The sequence below is a fragment of the Cervus elaphus genome, chromosome 20 (genome assembly GCF_910594005.1).
Source record: "Cervus elaphus chromosome 20, mCerEla1.1, whole genome shotgun sequence".
NCBI classification, from domain to species: Eukaryota; Metazoa; Chordata; class Mammalia; order Artiodactyla; family Cervidae; genus Cervus; species Cervus elaphus.
Window position 1 is genome coordinate 109,786,266 of NC_057834.1, and position 19,337 is coordinate 109,805,602.

The window sequence follows — 19,337 nt, forward strand, 5'->3', positions numbered from 1 at the left end:
ATGCTCAGACTTTGAGTCCTGGCCCCACCAGCTGCTGGGCAGGTCAGTTACCCTCTCTATGTCTTACTTTCTTCATCTGTTAAATGGGCATAGTAATAATACCTATGGATTCATTGAACCAACATGTGTAATTGATTATTATGGTATTAAAGAAAATAAATGAATATGCATTATTATGCTACATGAAACCCTATCAGAGGAAAGACAGCCTGAAATGATTCTGGTAGGAGCAGAGCAGACCAATAGGCAGAAACTGAAAGGAGACAGATCTCCTTTTAACAAAAGAAACGGAGCTGTCAGTCATAGTCAAAGCAGGTCAGGAAATGGAGGCTTGCCTTAGGAGGTGGTGAGAAATAACAACGTTGAGGTAGAGATGAGATTTTCATCCTTTCTAAATGGACATAATGACATCTACTACCCAGGGCTTTGGGCACACTACATAAGGTGATGTCCTGAGCCATCCGTGACTGTGCCTGTTTCCCAGTCAGAAACTCAGTAAATTGGAATTAATTTAGTGTCTTGTGATGGGAGGCATACAGAAATTAAAAGGAAAACCACCATCTCTAAGGAGCACAGAATCTTGGGGAGCTGACAGACACGTAAATAATAATAAGCCTTTATCGCAGACCAAGCCATGTTCTAAGCACTTAGTAAATATGGATACATGTAATCCTCACAGGCACTCCAAGAGATGGGATTTTCTTTGTTCTCATTTTATAAATAGGGAGACCTAGGTACAGAGGCTAACTGGTATGCCTGAGGTTACATAACTTGTGAATGCCAGCGCATTGGCTCTAGAGTCTGTGTTCTCACCTCCCATGTAGACCATTCTTGTAAGGTAACTACAGAAGGTGCAGAACAATAAATGCACGAATGGGGTGAGCATGGGATCTAATAAGGGCCTCTAATGCAGCTTAGTACAAGTGTCAGCAAAGGCTTCCCACCACAGGCAACAAAAGAACTTAGTCTAGAAAGAGAAGTAAGAGATAAAGCAAGTAGTATGGTTTCCCTGGTGGCTCAGCGGTAAAGAATCCTCCTCCCAATGCAGGGAGACCCAGGTTCGATCCCTGGGTCAGGAAGATCTCCTGGAGGAGGGCATGGCAACCCACTCCAGTATTCTTGCCCAATAAATCCCATGGTCAGAGGAGGCTGGTGGTCTACAGTTCATGGGGTCACAAAGAGTCAGACACAACTGAGCAACTTAAGCAAGTGATGAGTGGCTGGAAGGGTATTTAGGCAGAGGGAACAGCCCCTCGCCAAGAAGAGAAGGAGCAAGACGGACTGGAGGGAGAACCCCTCCAGGTCGTGGGGGACTGGCTTTGTGGTTGTGACTGGGAGTGGCAGGGGATAAAGCCTCAACAGGTATTGAGGGCCACGTGTGCTGTGCCCAGGAATTTTGGTGTCCTTGAGTAGGTTCACCAGTTGGGATTATATCCTCACCTCACCCCCTTTTCCACCTCTTCCCTGCAGGATTAATTTGTTCACAAACAATTTGGAGGGCCCGGTTCTAGATCACAGGTATTACGCCGGTGTGTGCTCCCCCCATTACATACTCAACACAAGGTTTCGGAAGCCATACAACGTGGAAAACTTCACTCCAAAGGTATGTGCCAGTCAGGAAGCCACCTCAGGGCCATGGCAGGGACCCTGGCAGAGGAGCCAGAAGCATGGGTCCGGACTGGTCAGCAGCCCCCTGCTGGGCCAGCTCAAATGCATCGCATTTTCTCTCTGAGCTTCAGTTCTTCGTATGTAAAATGGGTGGTTGCTTCCTCCAGACACAGTGGTGAGGCTCATCTGCTATGTATAGGAGAGGCAGCGCAGATATGTAGTAGCATAATTATACCAATGACAATAGCAAAAACTGCCATAAAGAGACAAGCACAGCTTAGGATTTAGAGTCTCATAGATGTCTTTGCAACTTACCATCTATATCATCTTATATACTCTGAGCCTCCATTTTCCTATCTTTAAATTGGGATTTTAAAGGTTCTACCTGCACAGAGGGGTTAAGTGAGTGTAAATGCTTGGCACACATACAATACCTGGTTTAATTGTGAGTCTCAGGAAGTGTTAACTCTTTTTTTTTTTTAATGAAAAAAAACTATTTTTGCTTTCTTATTTATAACTTGTAGCTTCAGTTTCACATTTGGATCAAAAGCAAATACAGACACTGTAGGTCCTTTATTTTGCCTTTGAAAGGTTTCATAGATTTTCATATATAAACTTTGGTATCACAGTGGGGACTTGCTAACTAGACTTCCAGAGTTCATGCAGACGTGTGTGTGTGTGTGTGTGTGTGTGTGTGTGCATGCGTGTGTGTGTGTTAGTCGCTCGGTTGTGCCCTGCCAGGCTCCTCTGTCCATGGAATCCTCCAGGCAAGAATACTGGAGTGGGTTGCCATGCCCTTCTTCAGGGGAACTTCTGACCCAGGGATCGAACCTGGGTCTCCTGCATTGCAGGTGGATCCGTTACCGTCTGAACCACCAGGGAAGCCCTGAACAATTCTATCAGTGGGGTAGGAAGTGACCCAAGCAGCTTAAGCTTGTGACTGGAATCACTGGTCAGTCAGTGATTTGAATGAATGCAGTCAGTTGAGTGGCAAAGATATAGATATCCCAGATGCCTGGTGATGCTAGAGACATCACGACAGACACACAAGAATTCTAGCATCCAGAGACAGCCAGACAACAGGAATCAACTTCTGTTATTATCAAGTCCTTGCCTATTAGAACCAGACATTGTTCTAAGCATTTCTGTAAGTTATAAAATAGTCTACCTGTTGTGATCTCTCCATTTTCATTTCTAATTTTGTTGATTTGGTTCTTCTCCCTTTATTTCTTGATGAGTCTGGCTAACGGTTTGTCAATTTTATTTACCTTTTCAAAAAACCAGCTTTTATCTTTGTTGATTTTTGCGATGGTCTCTTTTGTTTCTTTTGCATTTATTTCTGCCCTAATTTTTAAGTTTTTTTTCCTTCTACTAGCCCTGGGATTCTTCGTTTCTCCCTTCTCTAGTTGCTTTAAGTGTAGAGTTAGGTTATTTATTTGACTTTTTTCTTGATGGCAAAAACCACTACAATATTGTAAAGTAATTAGCCTCCAACTAATAAAAGTAAATGAAAAAGAAAAAAAAAAGAACCACCCCCCCAAAATGTTCTACCAAGATAAGCCTGTGTTATTAACACAGAGACTTAAAAGCAATCTCACAGGGAGTGGTGTTCAGAGTAGACTATGTCACTGCATAATGCACACATAAGACAGATGGGGAAGATCTGGGTGCCAGGCCTGGCTATACCCCGGACCCCATTGTACTTTAGGCTAAATTCTTGCTCTGTTCTGGACCTGTTTCCTCATCTGTAAAATGAGAGGACTGGACTGGACGACCAGGATGGTAGTTTTCATGTCTAAAATTGTGCAGTCCTAGGATTTCCCTAGTGGTCCAATGCCTAAGACTCTGCATTTCCAAGGTAGGAGGCCTGGGTTCAATCCCTGGTCAGGGAACTAGACCCCATAAGCTGCAACTAAGACCTGGTACAGCCAAATAAATACATAAATAAATAAATAAAAATTTAAAAACAAGATAAAATAAAATGGTATAGTCCTGAATGTTAAGCTGCTACCTCTCCTTTCTCTTCCTTCCTGGTCCCCTCCACACCCCCACACAGTTATTGGCTAAAAATTACAAAATGAGTCTTGGGACAAATACACCCTCGCCCATGTTGACCAGCACCATCCCTTTGGCCTCCACTTTCTTTTTTTTTTTTTGTATCTCTATTTTTTAATATAAATTTATTTATTTTAATCGGAGGCTAATTACTTTACAATATTGTAGTGGTTTTGCCATACATGGACTCACTTTCAAAGGAGAATCTCAGAGCAGACGTTTCTCCTCCTCCTGGTGACCCAGGCAGGATATGTATCTCGGAGTCTCCTCTCTCTGTAGCTGTTTTTGGAGCACTGTGGAGGGCATTGTACCGTGTTTTACCCACATAAACTCAACCCTCAGAACAAGCCCCACTGGCAGGAACTGTTACTGTCTCCATTTTATGCAGGAAGAAACTGAGGCACAGAGGGGTTAAGCCCGATGTCCAGGGTTACACAGTGAGAAAACGGTGCACCCCACCTCAGGCCTCTCACTCCAGGCCATGTTCGGAATCACATCTGCTTTTCTTCCTCAGAAACTGAAGTGTTATGGGGGACTGCGAGCATCTAGAAGCCAGTGGGATGGGGTGAAGACAATTTGGGGCTGGTTACTTGGGGGCCACCGAGGCAGTGCCCTAGATATTTCCCTCTGCACAGCACCATGAGCACCAATTTTCGAGCAACCAGCTCCTCTAAGTTCGCAAAGGCTTTCTGCTGTTCTGTCCCTGCGTCTTCCCACCCCCATACCCCATCCCAAGACCTTTCACCAGCCCCTCGTGAGCTGTCACTGAGCTCCTCCTCTGCACCGGTTTGTCTCTCTGACCCCAGATTCATCCCTTCCAACCCAACCGCTCTTCTGTCCTGTCATGGATTTCCTGGTGCTCAGCCAATTTCCTCTGTTGGCTTTCTTCTTCTCATCTTTGGACTAAGTCATCATTTCAGCAAGTCATCCCAAAGCCCCAGTATCTGGATGCCAGCCCCCTCTCTCACAGACCCTCTGTCTTCTCCTCACTCTTGATCTTCTGATACAGCCACACTTGCATTTTCAACCCCTGCAGTTTCTGGCCCCACCCTGCCCTCTCACGTTTCTGCCTGAACCCAAGTCCACAGCCTAGAGTGTTCTCCTACATTTCTGCCCATTGAAACCCAAATCAAGCACCCACCTCTGAGTGTCAGCTCACCATGCTGGGCACATCTGTTTCTCCTGCTGGATCAAGAGCTCTGGGGGTGGAGATATGGGTGCCTCTGAGATTTTTGCATCCAGTGTACTTAGTCTAGTACCTGCGACATAGTGAGAGTACAGTGTGTGTCTGTTGATTTGAATTGAACTGATGTGAGTCAAATGACATATGGAACATTTGTTTTCTTCTTCCTTCAGACCCAAGGCAAATATGAATTTACGCTGACAGAATATGAATCGTACTCAGATTTCGAACGTAACGTCACAGGGACGGCAATTAGCATGTCTAGTTTCAGCTTGGGTTTGAAACTTAGTGGAATATTTGAACTTGGCTATAGCAGCACAAGTAATATTGGCCAACATTTTATTAGCAGGATCAAACGATTCTCTCACACGGTAGGTACCCTTTGCTTGCTTTTCCATTCCTATGTATTCTTTTGAATTTTCGTATCCACGGATGTCTGTATACTGTATTGCTATTAGTCCTGACAACCAATTATATTTGTTACATTGAAAAGCTTTTCACAAAAAATACCTTGGTCTTACATTAACTTCCCTTTTCAGAAAGACCAGCCAGTGGTGGCCTTCTATAATTATTTACTCTACTTTTTTAGTATGGCGTTGTTTTTGTCTATTTTTAAATTGTTTTAATTTTATTGGAGTATAGTTGATTTACAGTATTGTGTTATTTTTTCAGTTTTAATATTTTTATTGAAGTATAGTTGATTCACAATGTGCTAATTTCTGTTGCAGCAAAGTGATTCAGTTATACATATATATATATACACACACACATAGATATACCTTCTTTTTCATTGCGGTTTATCATAGGATATCGAATATAGTTCTCTCTGTACTCTCATTTTCTTATTTCTTTTTGTACTCTTATTTACTAATAAGCTTTTCACTTGGTTTTTATTAAACTAAGGAGCATAGTTTTGCCAAAACTAAATTATTTCTGAAGACTTTTCAACTCCCAGCAAGTTGACTTCTGTTCTAAACCTTCAGCTGAAATTCCCCTCCGTAATTTTATCCAAGACCTCATCTCCAACTTCTTGGAGCTGTTGATGGAGTCACATTCCTGTTTCTCTTGGTTGCTTTCTGCTCCTTATCAGTTAGTTTTCTTCCTGGTTTCTAACAGCCCCACTTGTTCTCTATTTAATTTTTGGTCATCCTTTCTTCTTCCTCTATAGCCACCCACCCCAAGTGTCCTTTTCTACTCACCCTGCTCCTCTATCAGGGCAAGCATGAGCCTCCGCCACCACTTCTGCCCTTTCTGGGAAGCTCAGAGCTGCTCCACCCACTCTTCTGGGTATCATTATCCAGATGCCTTGTGGACACTTCCTCCTCCCAAGCTCTCTGTGTTAAATAGCATTCTTTTCCTTCTGCCTTTCCAGGCTAAGAATATCTGAGTCGTATTTGGTTTTCTTTTCTCTTTATTCCCACATATGGCTTGTGGCTTATGCTAAGTCACTTCGGTGGTATCTGACTCTTTGCAACCCTATGGACCGTAGCCCGCCAGGCTTCTCTGTCTGTGGGATTCTCCAGGCAAGAATACTGGAGTGAGTTGCCATGACCTCCTCCAGGAGATCTTTCCGATCCAGGGATTGAACACATGTCTCTATGTCTCCTGCATTGACCGGCAGGTTCTTTACCACTAGCGCCACCTGGGAAGCCCATCTGTGTTGGCCACCAGATCTTTCACTCATCAATATTTCTTTTTTTTTTTTTAATTGAAGTCTAGTTGATTTACAATGTTGTATTAATTTCTGCTCTATAAAAAAGTGGTTCAGGTATATATATATACACACATGTATATACATACATATATACACATGTGTATATATATATACACACATATATATATTCAATTTCACATATAAGTGGTATTATATGGTTATTTGCCTTTCTCTGTTCGACTTACTTCACTTAGTATGATAGTCTCTAGGTTCATCCATGTTGTTGCAAATGGCATTATTTTGTTCTCTTTATGGCTGAGTAGCATTCCATTGTATGTATGTACCCCATCTTCTCTGTCCATTTATCTGTTGATGGACATTAAGTTGTTTCCATGTCTCGGTGGTGATGGTTCAGTCGCTAAGTCGTGTCAGACACTCTTGTAACCCCATGGACTGTAGCCCACCAGGCTCCTCTGTCCATGGGATTTTCCAGGCAAGAATACTGGGGTGCGTTGCCATTTCCTTCTCCAGGGGATCATTCTGACCCAGGAATCGAACCCAGGTCTTCTGCCTTGCAGGTGGATTCTTTACTGACTGAGTTATGGCTATCCAATATTTCTTAATCAAACTCTGATTACATCTAGGCCCTTTCACCTCTGGTTTCAGCCCTCCTAATAAGACTCCTGTCTTTCAGTTTGCTCCTTCAAATGTATGTGCTGCCAGAAAAATGCTTTTCTGATACTAACCTGATTGTATCACCTGTTCTCTATTGCCCATATGGTGAAGGTAAAAGCCCGTGACTTAGTGGAAGGGGAGCAGTTGGTGGGATGTAAGGTGACAGGAGGGCTTGGAAAACCTTGGATTCCAGAAAGGACCAGGTATATTTATTCCCTGGTCACTGAGAGTTTGCTGCATGGGCATGATGTGGTAGAAAACTAATCTGAGAGGAACATGGAGGAAATTAAAAGTCTACAGTGATTTATGTGAGAAAAAAGGAATGGTGAGGGGCTTAGGTTCTGCTGCCAAATTACCAACCAGTAGAAAATGAGCCATAAACATGAATTAGACTGCAATCGTCTCTGCTTGCTTTTCTTCATCTTCTCAGCTGTGAGCTCCTCAGGCACAGAGGCTGTTTCTTTCATCTTTATGTTCAGGATGGCACTTGGTAAGTGCTCAAGACTAAAATATAGTGGTGAAGGACAGGACTGATTAAAAAGGAACTTGTCTTGTTAGGAGGGAAAGAGAGGGGTACCATCCTTGTCTCCTTTTCTTTTTCCGTCTCTCTCCCCTTCCCTCCCAGCTCCCTGATTTAAACAGCCAGTTACATAATGTTACCTCATGCTAGGTACTGAACTAGATACCTGGAACCTAGAGACAAGTCTAACACAATTCTTGCCTTCAAGTTCACAGTCTAGTAGGAGCAGCAAACATGTATGCAGATAACAGTCCTGATTTTGACATCAGGTGTAATACAGCATGCATGTGTGTGTGCTAAGTCACTTCAGTTGTGTCTGACTCTTTGCCCACCAGGCTCCTCTGTCCATGATATTCTCTAGGCAAGAGTACTGGAGTGGGTTGCCATGCCCTCCTTCAGGGGATCTTCCCAACCCAGGGTTTGAAACCATGTCTCCTGTGGCTCCCGTGTTGCAGGTGGATTCTTTACTGTTGAGCCACTGGGAAAGCCCAGTACAGCATGGTTTATTCTATAAAGAAAATATAAGCAACATGCAGTGCAGTCCTGGGAGGTGGAGTGTCAGGGAAATTCAAGAGTGCCATCACATAGAAAGCACAGCTAAACAGAAATTTTAACTATGAGAAGGTGTGTGCCAGGCAGAAAAGGGAGGGAAGAGCATGTATGGCAGAAGGAACATGTGCAAAATTATATTATGAGAGAATGACAGATGTGGGGAAGAGTAAGACGTTAGATGGATATTGAGGTATGATGTAAGTGGTAGAGAAAAGTACAGTATGGTGGAGGGTGGATGTCATGGTTGTAAAAGTTGAAGCCAGGAGGCTATTGGGGGACAGAGCATGACATTCTTACATTCAGAGTAATGGAGTTGATTTTATTCTTGGGCAATGTAGAGGCCAATGCTGGGTTTTGTTTTAAACCCAGAGTAGCATTTAATGGTATTAACAGTTTTTAGGACATCAACTCTGATTGGAGCACTGAGGGCAGCTAAAGGGAGAAGGAGATCAGTGGGAAAGCTTTTGTCATAACCCAAGCAGAAGAGGAAACCTAAAATATTTAGAAAGACCATGAACAGAGCATCTAGCGACTGCAAAGTTGGAAAGATGAGGAAGACTAGGATGGGGGAGCAGGGCAGGGAGCAGAGGTGGCATGACTTATAGAGCTGACAGGTCAAGCTGGCTGAGAGTTTTAAGATGCAGGAGGAATGTTCATTTCCTAATTATTCACCTTTTCCCCAGCCTTCACCGCAGTGTAGGAACACCTCACCTCGGGTTACATTAACATCCCTGGATGTTTGCCCTTCATCTAGCATCTCCATCTTTCAGTCTCTTCCACACACCAGGGGTCACCAAACGTGTTCTGTAAAGGGCCAAAGAGTAAATATTTCAGGCTTTGCAAGGCTGCAGGGTCTCTGTAGCAACCACAGAGCTCTGCCATCATAGGGTGATGACAGCAGTGATGAACAATGAAGAGATATGTGGGCATGACTGCATTGCAATGAAACTGGATTGCAAATCCAAATACCAGATCCTGTGTGCAGGCTGTGGTCTGCTGACCCTTGGCATGCACTGCAGCATCCAGCCTTCCTAGAGCATCGCTTTTACTCTTTCTTGAGTACCTTTTCTTCAGAGTTTAAAAAGCATCAACTGCCCCCTCTCACCTTCTGAGATGGTCCATCCTTTGTCTGTGGAGTGTGTTTTTCCCATGGCTTCTCTTGCCTTCCAAGATGGCCCACACTCGGCTGTGCAGTGTATAGCTCCCTGAATAAACATTTTTTCTCTTTAAAAGAGGCTTACCTGGTGGCTCAGATGGTAAAGAATCTGCCTGCAATGCAGGAGACTTGGGTTCAATCCCTGGGTCACGAAGATTCCCTTCTCCCCTGGAAAACGGAATAGCTACTGACTCCAGTATTGTGCCTGGAGAATTCCATGGACAGAGGAGCCTGGCGGGCTATATACAGTCCATGGGGTTTCAATGAGTTGGACACCACTGAGCAACTAACACTTCTTCTTTTCTTTTAAAAAAGAAGCATCAACCAAGAAGTTGCCTTTGCCGGTCAGCACACCCCGTCTCCCCTTAGAATGGTACACAGGCACCTGCTACTGCCTGCCCTGTCTGCTGCTGCTTCCCTTCCTTCTCCTTTCTTATTTGCCACTGTAAGGAAATGAGCAAAGAGCAAGCTCTTCCAAGCCACAAAGGACATCAGAATATTTCTGGAAAATGAAGGCTTGTCAAAGGGGCCATCTTCCCTCAGGTCTCCTAAAGGAATCATGAGTGATGACCCCTGGCCAGAACATTGGATGATATTTGCAAAGTTCATCTTCTCATTCCAGATTCCTAACTTTAAAGGTCTGCTTTTCCCTTGTTGGTCTTTCATTTAGAAAAGCAAATTCCTGCATGCGCGCTCTGACCTTGAAGTAGCGCATTACAAGCTGAAACCCAGAAACCTCATGCTGCATCACGAATTCCTTCAGCGAGTCAAGCAACTGCCCTTGGAATACAGCTACGGGGAGTATAGAGATCTCTACCGTGATTTTGGAACCCACTACATCACAGAGGCCGTGCTTGGGGGCATTTATGAATACACACTCATCATGAACAAAGAGGCGATGGAGAGAGGAGGTACGCCGCCTGAGGACCATGTCTTTACTGATGGGGCACATGAAACTATGAATTAATAGGGAGAGAGGCTTCTATTCCTTGTTGGGGGAGGGATTATAAGTTATGCTCCCATTTTCCTTCTCCCTCCCTGGTTTTCCTTTCACAGTTTCATTTGCAGATTCCTCGTCCTTTGTTGATGTGTTGATGGTGGTCCTCCTCTGCCAGCCCTCTCTCTGGACAGTCCTGTTTTCTACATAACTCCCTCTAGACAATAACATCTAATCTCCTGGCTCTAAATGCTTTATACATGCAGATGTATATGTCTGTCCTGGATCTCTTCTGTGTACCGAAGAGCTCATGTAGAAATGCCTCTTTGAGATCTCCATTTGAATGTCTACTGACTATCAGAAACTTAACATGCCCCCAAGGAGAACTTTCACATGTTTCTTCTGTAGTCATTCGCATCTCAGAATGACTCCACCATTCAATCAGCTTTGAGGTGATACCAGTGCTGCTGGTTCCTAAACCACTCTTTCAGCAGCAATGTCTTAGATTATCTGAGCTTCCAAACTAATATTCAACTCCCATTTTCCTTCCACAATCCATTCTCCATACAGATATTACTGGTCTTTCTAGTTGTAATCAATGTCAAATCTAAAGTATGATTTCTTCCTCCCAATCCTGTACTCTTTCCTGCAGTATGGTATTTGTCAGGTTAAGTGACCTGCCCCAGGCCACCCAGGTTACAATGGCAGAGCCAGGTTTCGGTTATAGGTCCAGTGAACTTGCGAGAGGACAGAAGGCATATAAGGTAAATTAAGGTTGGTGTGGCCTCCCTCAGTCTTGCCAAGATTAAGGGTACTGTCCTCTGTACCAGAGGTTTCAAAAGTACTTGTCATAATTCCTCTGATTGCTTTCTACAGAAAGGTTCTATGATCAAGTTGTGGAAACGTAATAGATCCCACTTTGAGAGTTTCACAGGCATACTGAAATCAAGTTACCTCTCCAACACTTTTGATACCACATTTATCACACTGACTTGACTGCAGAAGCCTGGTTTCTTGTCATTATTGCTCTTAAAAGATATATAAGAGATACCATCATGGGATTCATGTTTCAAGGAACATGCTTTGGGGAAAACTGATCCACATCCACGTTTCTAGTAATCCCAGGTGTTAAAGCTGTTCTCCTCTCCCTTCCCTGACCTCAAATGCTCTAGAAAGGTGTTCATATGTCATATGGAAGACTTCGGCAAGCCCAGGTTGGGAAGATGCCTTGGGGAGAACTGGAGAGGAATGGATGGAAAATAGTCCAGAAATGAAGATGAAATAAGGGAAATTGGTTCTTCTCTTTGCCAGGGACTATACCAGACATTTCAGAAACATTATCTCAACTGATCAAGTAACTGTTTGTACTACATCAAAGATTAGAGAAGGGAGGACAGCTCACAGCAGCCTCTATTCACTGCATCAGTGCCTAGAGACTTGATAAGAAGCCATATTCTTAGAAAATGACTCCGAGCTCGTCCTGTCTTTGGAGAGCAGCAAAAAACCCTCTGAGTATTTGTAGAGGCTGAAAGGGGAAGTTGATGCTGATCTCGAATGAGGTCTCTGCCCTGGTGCCAGGAGCTGCCTGCTGTGTTTCTTGTCCCTAGTCTGGCCACCCGTTGATTTACACCTTAGTCCCTGTGAGCCTCCAGGAAGGGTTTGGGAATCGACTGCAGGAAAAGGCCCAGGACAAATTGCTGTTTTAGGTCATGAGCCTCTTTTGTTGCTTCCTTCAGATTACTCTCTTAAGGACGTCCAGACGTGTGCTAAACATGATTTTAAAATCGGCGCCGCCATAAAAGCAGTCTATTTGAACCTGGGTGTGTCGGAGGCCAAGTGCAGTGACATTCTCAATGAGATAAAAGGTGAGTGGCAAGGGCATGTGACTTCTCTGCTTATCATTCTTCCTTCTCCAGCAGCCCAGACCTGTCACTCTTTAAGCTAAAGATTGAATATTCCAAGGCATTTCAATTAAAATACTAATTCGTTCAATAAAAATCTACCTAGCTCCTACTATGTATTGGTATGCAGAAATGAATTAGATGGTCTTCCTATCTTCATGATATTCACATGAGTGGGCAAAGAATTAAAAAATCAAGGACAGGGCAGTGATAAGCACCAAACTCAGTCTGGCTTCCTGGAACAGGGATTATTTGAATGGCAACTTGAGGAATAAGGTATCAAGGTTGCCTTTAGGCAAGAAAAAAAAATAATCTAACAATGAAAATTTGCTCTGAGGGCCAGAAGTGGGCCTGGCTAGAGGTAGGATGCTCTAGGCTGGAGAGGTAGGAGCCAGGTGGAGGCAGTGGGGGATACAGTTGAGGCAGCTAGTCCTTACCTGAAGCAATGGGCAAGATGGAAACTAGAAAAGCAGGCAAAGCCACAAGTCATGGAGCAGAGTCCGCATGGCAGGTGAGACTAGGAGTGAGTGCTAGAGCCAGTCTGGGAGCAGAGATCTTGGCGGCCACATAGGGGAGCTGGGAATCAACACTGAAAGTAGAGTAGGAGAGGGAGGCTGATCAGCAGGGCTCTAGTCCCGAACTCTTCTGCACCCTGAGTTACTCTCCTTCATCTGCTCTACAGACTAAGCTTGTCCCTATTTCTGTGATCATATGTGAATGAAGAGGTTCACAGCCAAAGCAAAATAAAATAAAACAACAACAAAATGAACTGCTGGTCTAGAAGAGTTTCTTGGGACTGATGTGCAGTGGATACTGTTTGTTTATTTTGGTGGGGCTGGGTTGGAACATGCATCCTACATAGGGAAATATACATGCTTTTCAAAGAAAACTTGTAAAGTAACCCCCCATCCAAGTTACTGAATAGAGCATTACCCAGTACCCCAGGACTCTTGTCAGTCACAGCTCCTCCCTCCCTTTGGAGATAACACCATCCTGAAGTCTCTGTTCAACATGTCCTTCCTTTCATGACAGTTTTACCACCTACATGTATTGCTAACATCTATAACTTAGAGTTGGGCTTCCCTGGTAACTCAGTGGTAAAGAATTCACTTGCCAATGCAGGAGATGTGAGTTCAATCCCTAGGTTGGGAAGATCCCCTGGAGAAGGAAATGGCAACCCACTCCTGAGTTCTTTCCTAGGAAATCCTGGGCAGAGGAGCCTGGTAGGCTACAATCCATGGGGTTGCAAGAGTTGGACAGGACTTAGCAACTAAATAAAAACAATGACTTAGAGTTGCTTGTTTTTGAACTTTAAATGGATGAAATGTAATCTTCCAGTTCTGGGTTTTTTAAATTTTTTCTTTGATATCATGTTTTTGTGTAAAACTATAGTTGCATAGTATTTTATTGTATGAATATATCACTTTGTTCATTCTATTGTTAAATTTGGATTATTTCTTGTGTCAAGCCATCATATTCAGAGCCGCTGTGAACATTCTTACACACTCTTCTGACACACATGTGCAAGGGATTCTATGGGGAATGTACCCAGGAGTGAAATTGTTGGGTTGTAGAGTATGTGCTTATTCTACATTATGTAATACTGAGATTTTTCTGAAATGGCTGTATCAATTTACAGTCTGACCAGTAGTATACAAGACTCCTTTTGTATGATGCTCAAGTGCTGCAAGCTCAGAGTGGAATAGTCACTTTATACCAGTTTCTTTGGCATCAGGCACAAGAAAGATTAGAATAGGAATGACTTACTGATATAATTGAGGGCTTTCTGGGAAACTGCTTGAGAAGTCAAAATAATGAGTAGACATTGAAAAAAAAAAAAACAGTAGACATTATTTGGTGTGTATCTATTACATTCATGCTTACACCTTATAGATTTTCCCAGTTTTGTCATATGAGACAAAGAAGTGGTATAGCTCAAAAGTTGGGCATGGTACTGTGAATAAATTCTTTCCCTCTAGTGCCTAAGATTTCGTATTTGCAAAGGAAGGATTATATACTTCCTATTTCACACTGAAGATTAGGTGAGTTAATACATGTACAACATTAGATTAGTGAATGATACATAAGTGATGAATAATCTTTGTCTATTTACCTATATAGCATCTGTCCCTATGTATGTATGTATGTATGTATGTATCTAGCAGCTATTTTCCATAGACTCACTTAGTGACTATCACTTACAGATGCTAAAAATAAATATCCCTTTCTTGTCCTGTCTCCAGCTTGTGTCATATACGATCGAGTGCACTGCCCGTTTGCGCTTACGCTGTGACTCCCTTGCTGGCAGGGATGCGTATTGTCCCACTTACATCTCCAGGGCGACCTCCCTGAACATTCTAGTTACCAGGTTGTCAGGTGGGTTGCAGCAAATTTCAAGGTGTGAAAATGGATCCCCTGACATGCCAGGGCTCCGTATCCATTCCAGACAGAAACAAGAAGGACAGCATGGTGGAAGACTTGGTGGTCCTTGTACGAGGAGGAGCGAGTGAGTATGTCACAGCCCTGGCATATCGAGAGCTGCCGACAGCGGACCTGATGCAGGAATGGGGAGATGCAGTGCAATACAACCCCGACATCATCAAAGTGAAGGTACGCGCACCCACCCTACCATCCTTTCCTCTATTCAGAAAACAGCTTCTGAAGGGGTTCCCTGAGCCAGGGTATAGAATACAGAGCTCAATAAGACACAAACCCTCACCTTGAGATAGATACCTTATAGTAGAAAATGTATCCAGAGTGAACTGATTGTGATACACTGCTCAACACCAGCTAGAGACCCCTCACTCCCTCCCACTTGGGCTCCCAAGTTGCTCAAGTAAGTTAACCATTGGCTTCTACTTCCAGGCTTCTTAAATCAATATTGTTTGCAGTTTATTGGGGAATCCCTCATTTAGGTCTTTGTTCATTTAAACATTCATTCCTGCAACCAGCAAGTCGTTGCTAAGTTCCTGCGATGTGATGGGAACTAAGGCACTGGAGGAAAACAGAGGAGGGTGCAAGGATGAAAAACGCAGTCTGTGCTGAAGAGTAATATACATGTGTGCATCATTGTCTTACAGGACAGCATAATACATAATGGTGATCACTAACACGTTTTGGGCACCTACCATGTTCATGATAGTCTGCCAAGGACTTTGGGAATGTTATTTCATCTAATTCTCATGAGCCTGCAAATTTAGTACGCTTATCTCCATTTTATGGCTGATAAAAAATCAAGGTCACAGAGGTTTCATCCATCTGTGACTGCTCAAGAGTCCAGACCTGAAAAGTTGACCTCTTCACTCCCCTCCAGATTTTCCTGCGGGTTTTGTAAATAGAAAATAATGATCCCAACCACCTGTCACCCACACAATGGCAGTTTTACAACCTTAAACTAAAAAGACGTTTGCTAGAGCAGCGCTGTCAGACACGTCAGCGGGGTTGGTCCTTGCCTGTGGGTACTTCAGCACAGTGTCCGTGTCACATCTTACACTGCCCTCTTCTTGCCATTGTCTGTACAATTATTGATGGTCTGGCATCCACCCTCCGGAGATTTACTCTTGCAGCCAAGGAGAGGAGTTAAGGGGCTGGAGCTCTGATGAGAGGCTGTGCAGTTCCCCAACTTGGCAATTTTCCAGTGTCTTTATTTATATGTCAATTGCATGGTTGCTGCAGAACAAGAAGGCTGCCATTCAAATCCTTTCCTCTGCCACTTATTCAGTAGTGACACTTAGGGCTTAGTTGCTGGCAAGCATCGAGAAAGGAAAGTGAGCCACGGCTTGCTGGAGACTCTAGAGAAATCTGGGATGGGCTGATGACATGGTGACATTGGTTGGTATCACAAACAAGCATGGGAGAGAAGAAAGTTCCTGGAAGAATAGACCCCTGGTCTTTACTTTTTTTTTTTTGGTCTTTACTTTTTACTGATATCTTACCTGAGTTTTGTTTTAAACTTAGAATTAATGGATTGCTCTGGTTACCTATCCATTTAGGTTGGAAGTACCATCATGGGCATTGGGAATGTCAAGTATCCAGCAGCATGGGATATGATAATGGGATGTGTGTGGTGTGTGTTTGTGAGAAAGAGAGAGAGCACGTGTTAGCATTCTAAGCATCTCAGACCTGCCACCATCCTGAGAGATGTGGCACTTTACCGACGGCACAGAGGCTTCCCAGCACATATGTGATGCCCTGGAAAGTATCATATCTACCATCAGTGTAGTGCTGTGAAGGGTTGTGGAGACTGAAAGGGGAGAGATTAGAAAATCAGAGATGTTTCCAGTAGTGGCAGAGGTGAAATTGTTGACGTCTTTTATGATTTCTCCTATATATCCCTAACTTGAGTTGGAAACATCTGTTGTAGTCATAGATTCTTTCTGGCAAGAAAAAACTGTGTATGACTTCATATTATCTCAAAATAATTCTCTGCAGAAGCGGCTTACCAGATAGTTGGAGCAGCAGTTGCTTTCCAAGAGAGCAGAGGCCACTCAATAAGGAATTCCTAGACACAAGAGTATTGGCCAAGGCTCATGTACATAGACCAGTCTTAAAGATCAATATCTGAAAACACAGTTCCTATAGGAGCCTGGCAGGCAGGAAAGAAGACCAGAGAAGAGCCCGTTCCCATTGTTTACTGGTGAACGTTAGATATAGAGAGATGGTGCTTTGTTCAAAGAAGAGGTAGAGAAATCATTGGACATATATAAGGACAATTTTGAACACAAAAGATTGAAATTATATCCAAGATAAAATAGACAAGCATACATCTAAGCATAGAAGTAAATTTTACAATATATTTGCTTTGTGATTATAAGAAAATAAAGAATTTATGAACTAAAAAATAGAAGCCGAGATGTTTAGACACTAATCAGATGAAAAGGGAAATGGCTGAACATAGGAAGCCAAAAGCACAATAGTAGACTCAAAACCTACATTGGAAACTATAAAGAACAGAATTGACACTGCAGAAAATTGAGTCAGTGATGTGGAAGGTGCTGTAAAAATGTTCCTATAATGCAGAAGCAAAAGACAAAGAGATTAAAACAATGATATAAAAGAAATATGATGGACAGAGAGTACAGAAGTGGAAATCTAAAACCCAGAGCATTCTTCCTGAGAAAGATACAGGATTAAATGTGAAGATGCATTAATCAAGCACATAATAAGGGAAACTTCCCTGAGCTGATAATGCAAAATGAACAGCTCATTGAAAAGCAGGCAAAAGTACTGAAGATAAAACAATACTGAAACACAGCATGGTGAAATTTTTTACTTTGAGGAACAAATAGATCCTACAAAAACAGAAGTCATACTGATCTTAGAATTCTTCATAGTGCTAAATGCCTAAAGATTGTGTAGTGATAGCCATGAAGGAGAAAGCTTGTGTCCCAACGAATGGTCTTTAAGGGATGAAAAAATTCCCCAAGACATTCCGAGGAGCCTGGCATTAGAGGATGTCCAATTAATTCTGAACTTCAGACCAATAAGGAATATTTTTCTTAGGATAAGCATCTTTCAAATATTTCATGGGACATATTTGGTGGCTCAAATGGTAAAGAATCTACCTGCAATGCGGGAGACCTGGGTTCGATCCCTGAGTTGGGAAGATCCCCTGGAGAAGGAAATGGCAACCCACTCCAGTATTCTTGCTTGGGAAATCCCATGGACAGAGGATCTTGGCAGGCTACAGTCCATGACAGAGAGTCAGACATGACTAAGTGACTACCACTTTTTCACTTCATACTAAAATTTCATTTGTTACTTATCTGAAATTCAGTTTTAACTCAGAATTCTATATTTGATTGGCAACCTTAGTCACAAAGTCTGTCATCCATGTACATATCCACTGTGGTTGGTGTGGCTAGGTTGTGGTCTGGGGTTCAGGCTATGGAGAGTCCGTGGTACAGAATGTGGCATGACCAAGTGTAGAAGGGAAAATACAGTGGTGAGTGGTTCAATGAGGCATCAGGAGAGCCTTGGTTATGCCACCGTGAAACAGCCTCAACTTTCAACAACTTAATCCAGCAAAAGTTTATTGCTCAGTCACATGTCATGTCCAAAGTGTACTGGTAAAGGGGCTTTTCTGAATATCACTCTGGGATCTGGGCAGCGGAGGTTTTATCTTGTCATGTGCTCCCAATATCATCACAGCAATGGTAAAGGAATGGGAAAATTCAGCACACTCTGCTGCCAAAGCTTCAACCTGGAAGGGATGCTCCCTCTGCTTACCTCTCACAGCTCAGAAAAAGTCATGTTGCAACCTTCCTTTAAGGATGGTTCAGGAAAAAGCAATCCTGCCAAGTGCCCAGAAGGAAAAGAAGCTGATACGTTTGGTAAACAGTGATTATGACCATTACACTTTACTGAAGCAACTTATTCAAAGATTCTCTAAAAGCAAGTTACTCTGATCAACAGAAGGTTTAAAATGTAGATGCCATGGTAGCATGAATCAGTAAGATATTTTGGACTTAGACTGTCAGATCTCACTTGAAATAATAAATTCTGAATTTCAAATAAGGAAACCCACAAATATTATTAAGTGGAAGATAACACAACAACAAAATAATTTGCCACACGTGAAATCTTTCATGTGTAAGGAATGACACTATTTATAAGAAAAATATCTCAAAGAAATAGAAAACTCTCAGAAGAACTCAAATGATAAATAAGCAAAATTTTAACTTCTCAGAAATAAAAATGAAAAAGTAACAATACAAAGTATCTTTTGCCTTTCAGATTAATGATGATTAAAAATCTTTAATACTCAACCTTATTGGGAGCAATGAGATGGAAACTTTCATATTATGAAATAGGACTATAAAATGGTACAACCCGTTAGGAAAAGAATTTAACTGTATATATCCAAGACATTAAAAATGTTTACAGTGTTTGATCCAATAACCCTAAATGCAAAAATCGACTATAGAAATCATTTTAAAAGTTAATAAAGATGTATCTATAAAGACCCACCTCATTTTATGCTGCTATAATCTCACTTTATCTGAAGTTTTGCTTTCTGAGGTTCAGTTACTCATCATCAACTGTGATCTGAAAATATTAAATGGAAAACTCCAGAAAGAAACAATTTTAAAGTTTT

General features: G+C 42.6%; 1 protein-coding gene across 1 annotated transcript in view; it reads left to right on the top strand.

Annotated features, from left to right (window-relative positions):
- C8B (complement C8 beta chain) overlaps positions 1–19,337 on the top strand; it is a 42,038-nt gene that overhangs the window by 13,197 nt on the left and 9,504 nt on the right. The window contains exons 5-9 of the mRNA XM_043878567.1: positions 1,471–1,603; positions 5,020–5,217; positions 10,074–10,314; positions 12,077–12,205; positions 14,688–14,851. Of these exons, the coding sequence (XP_043734502.1) occupies positions 1,471–1,603; positions 5,020–5,217; positions 10,074–10,314; positions 12,077–12,205; positions 14,688–14,851 (865 nt within the window). The remainder of the gene's footprint in view (positions 1–1,470; positions 1,604–5,019; positions 5,218–10,073; positions 10,315–12,076; positions 12,206–14,687; positions 14,852–19,337) is intronic.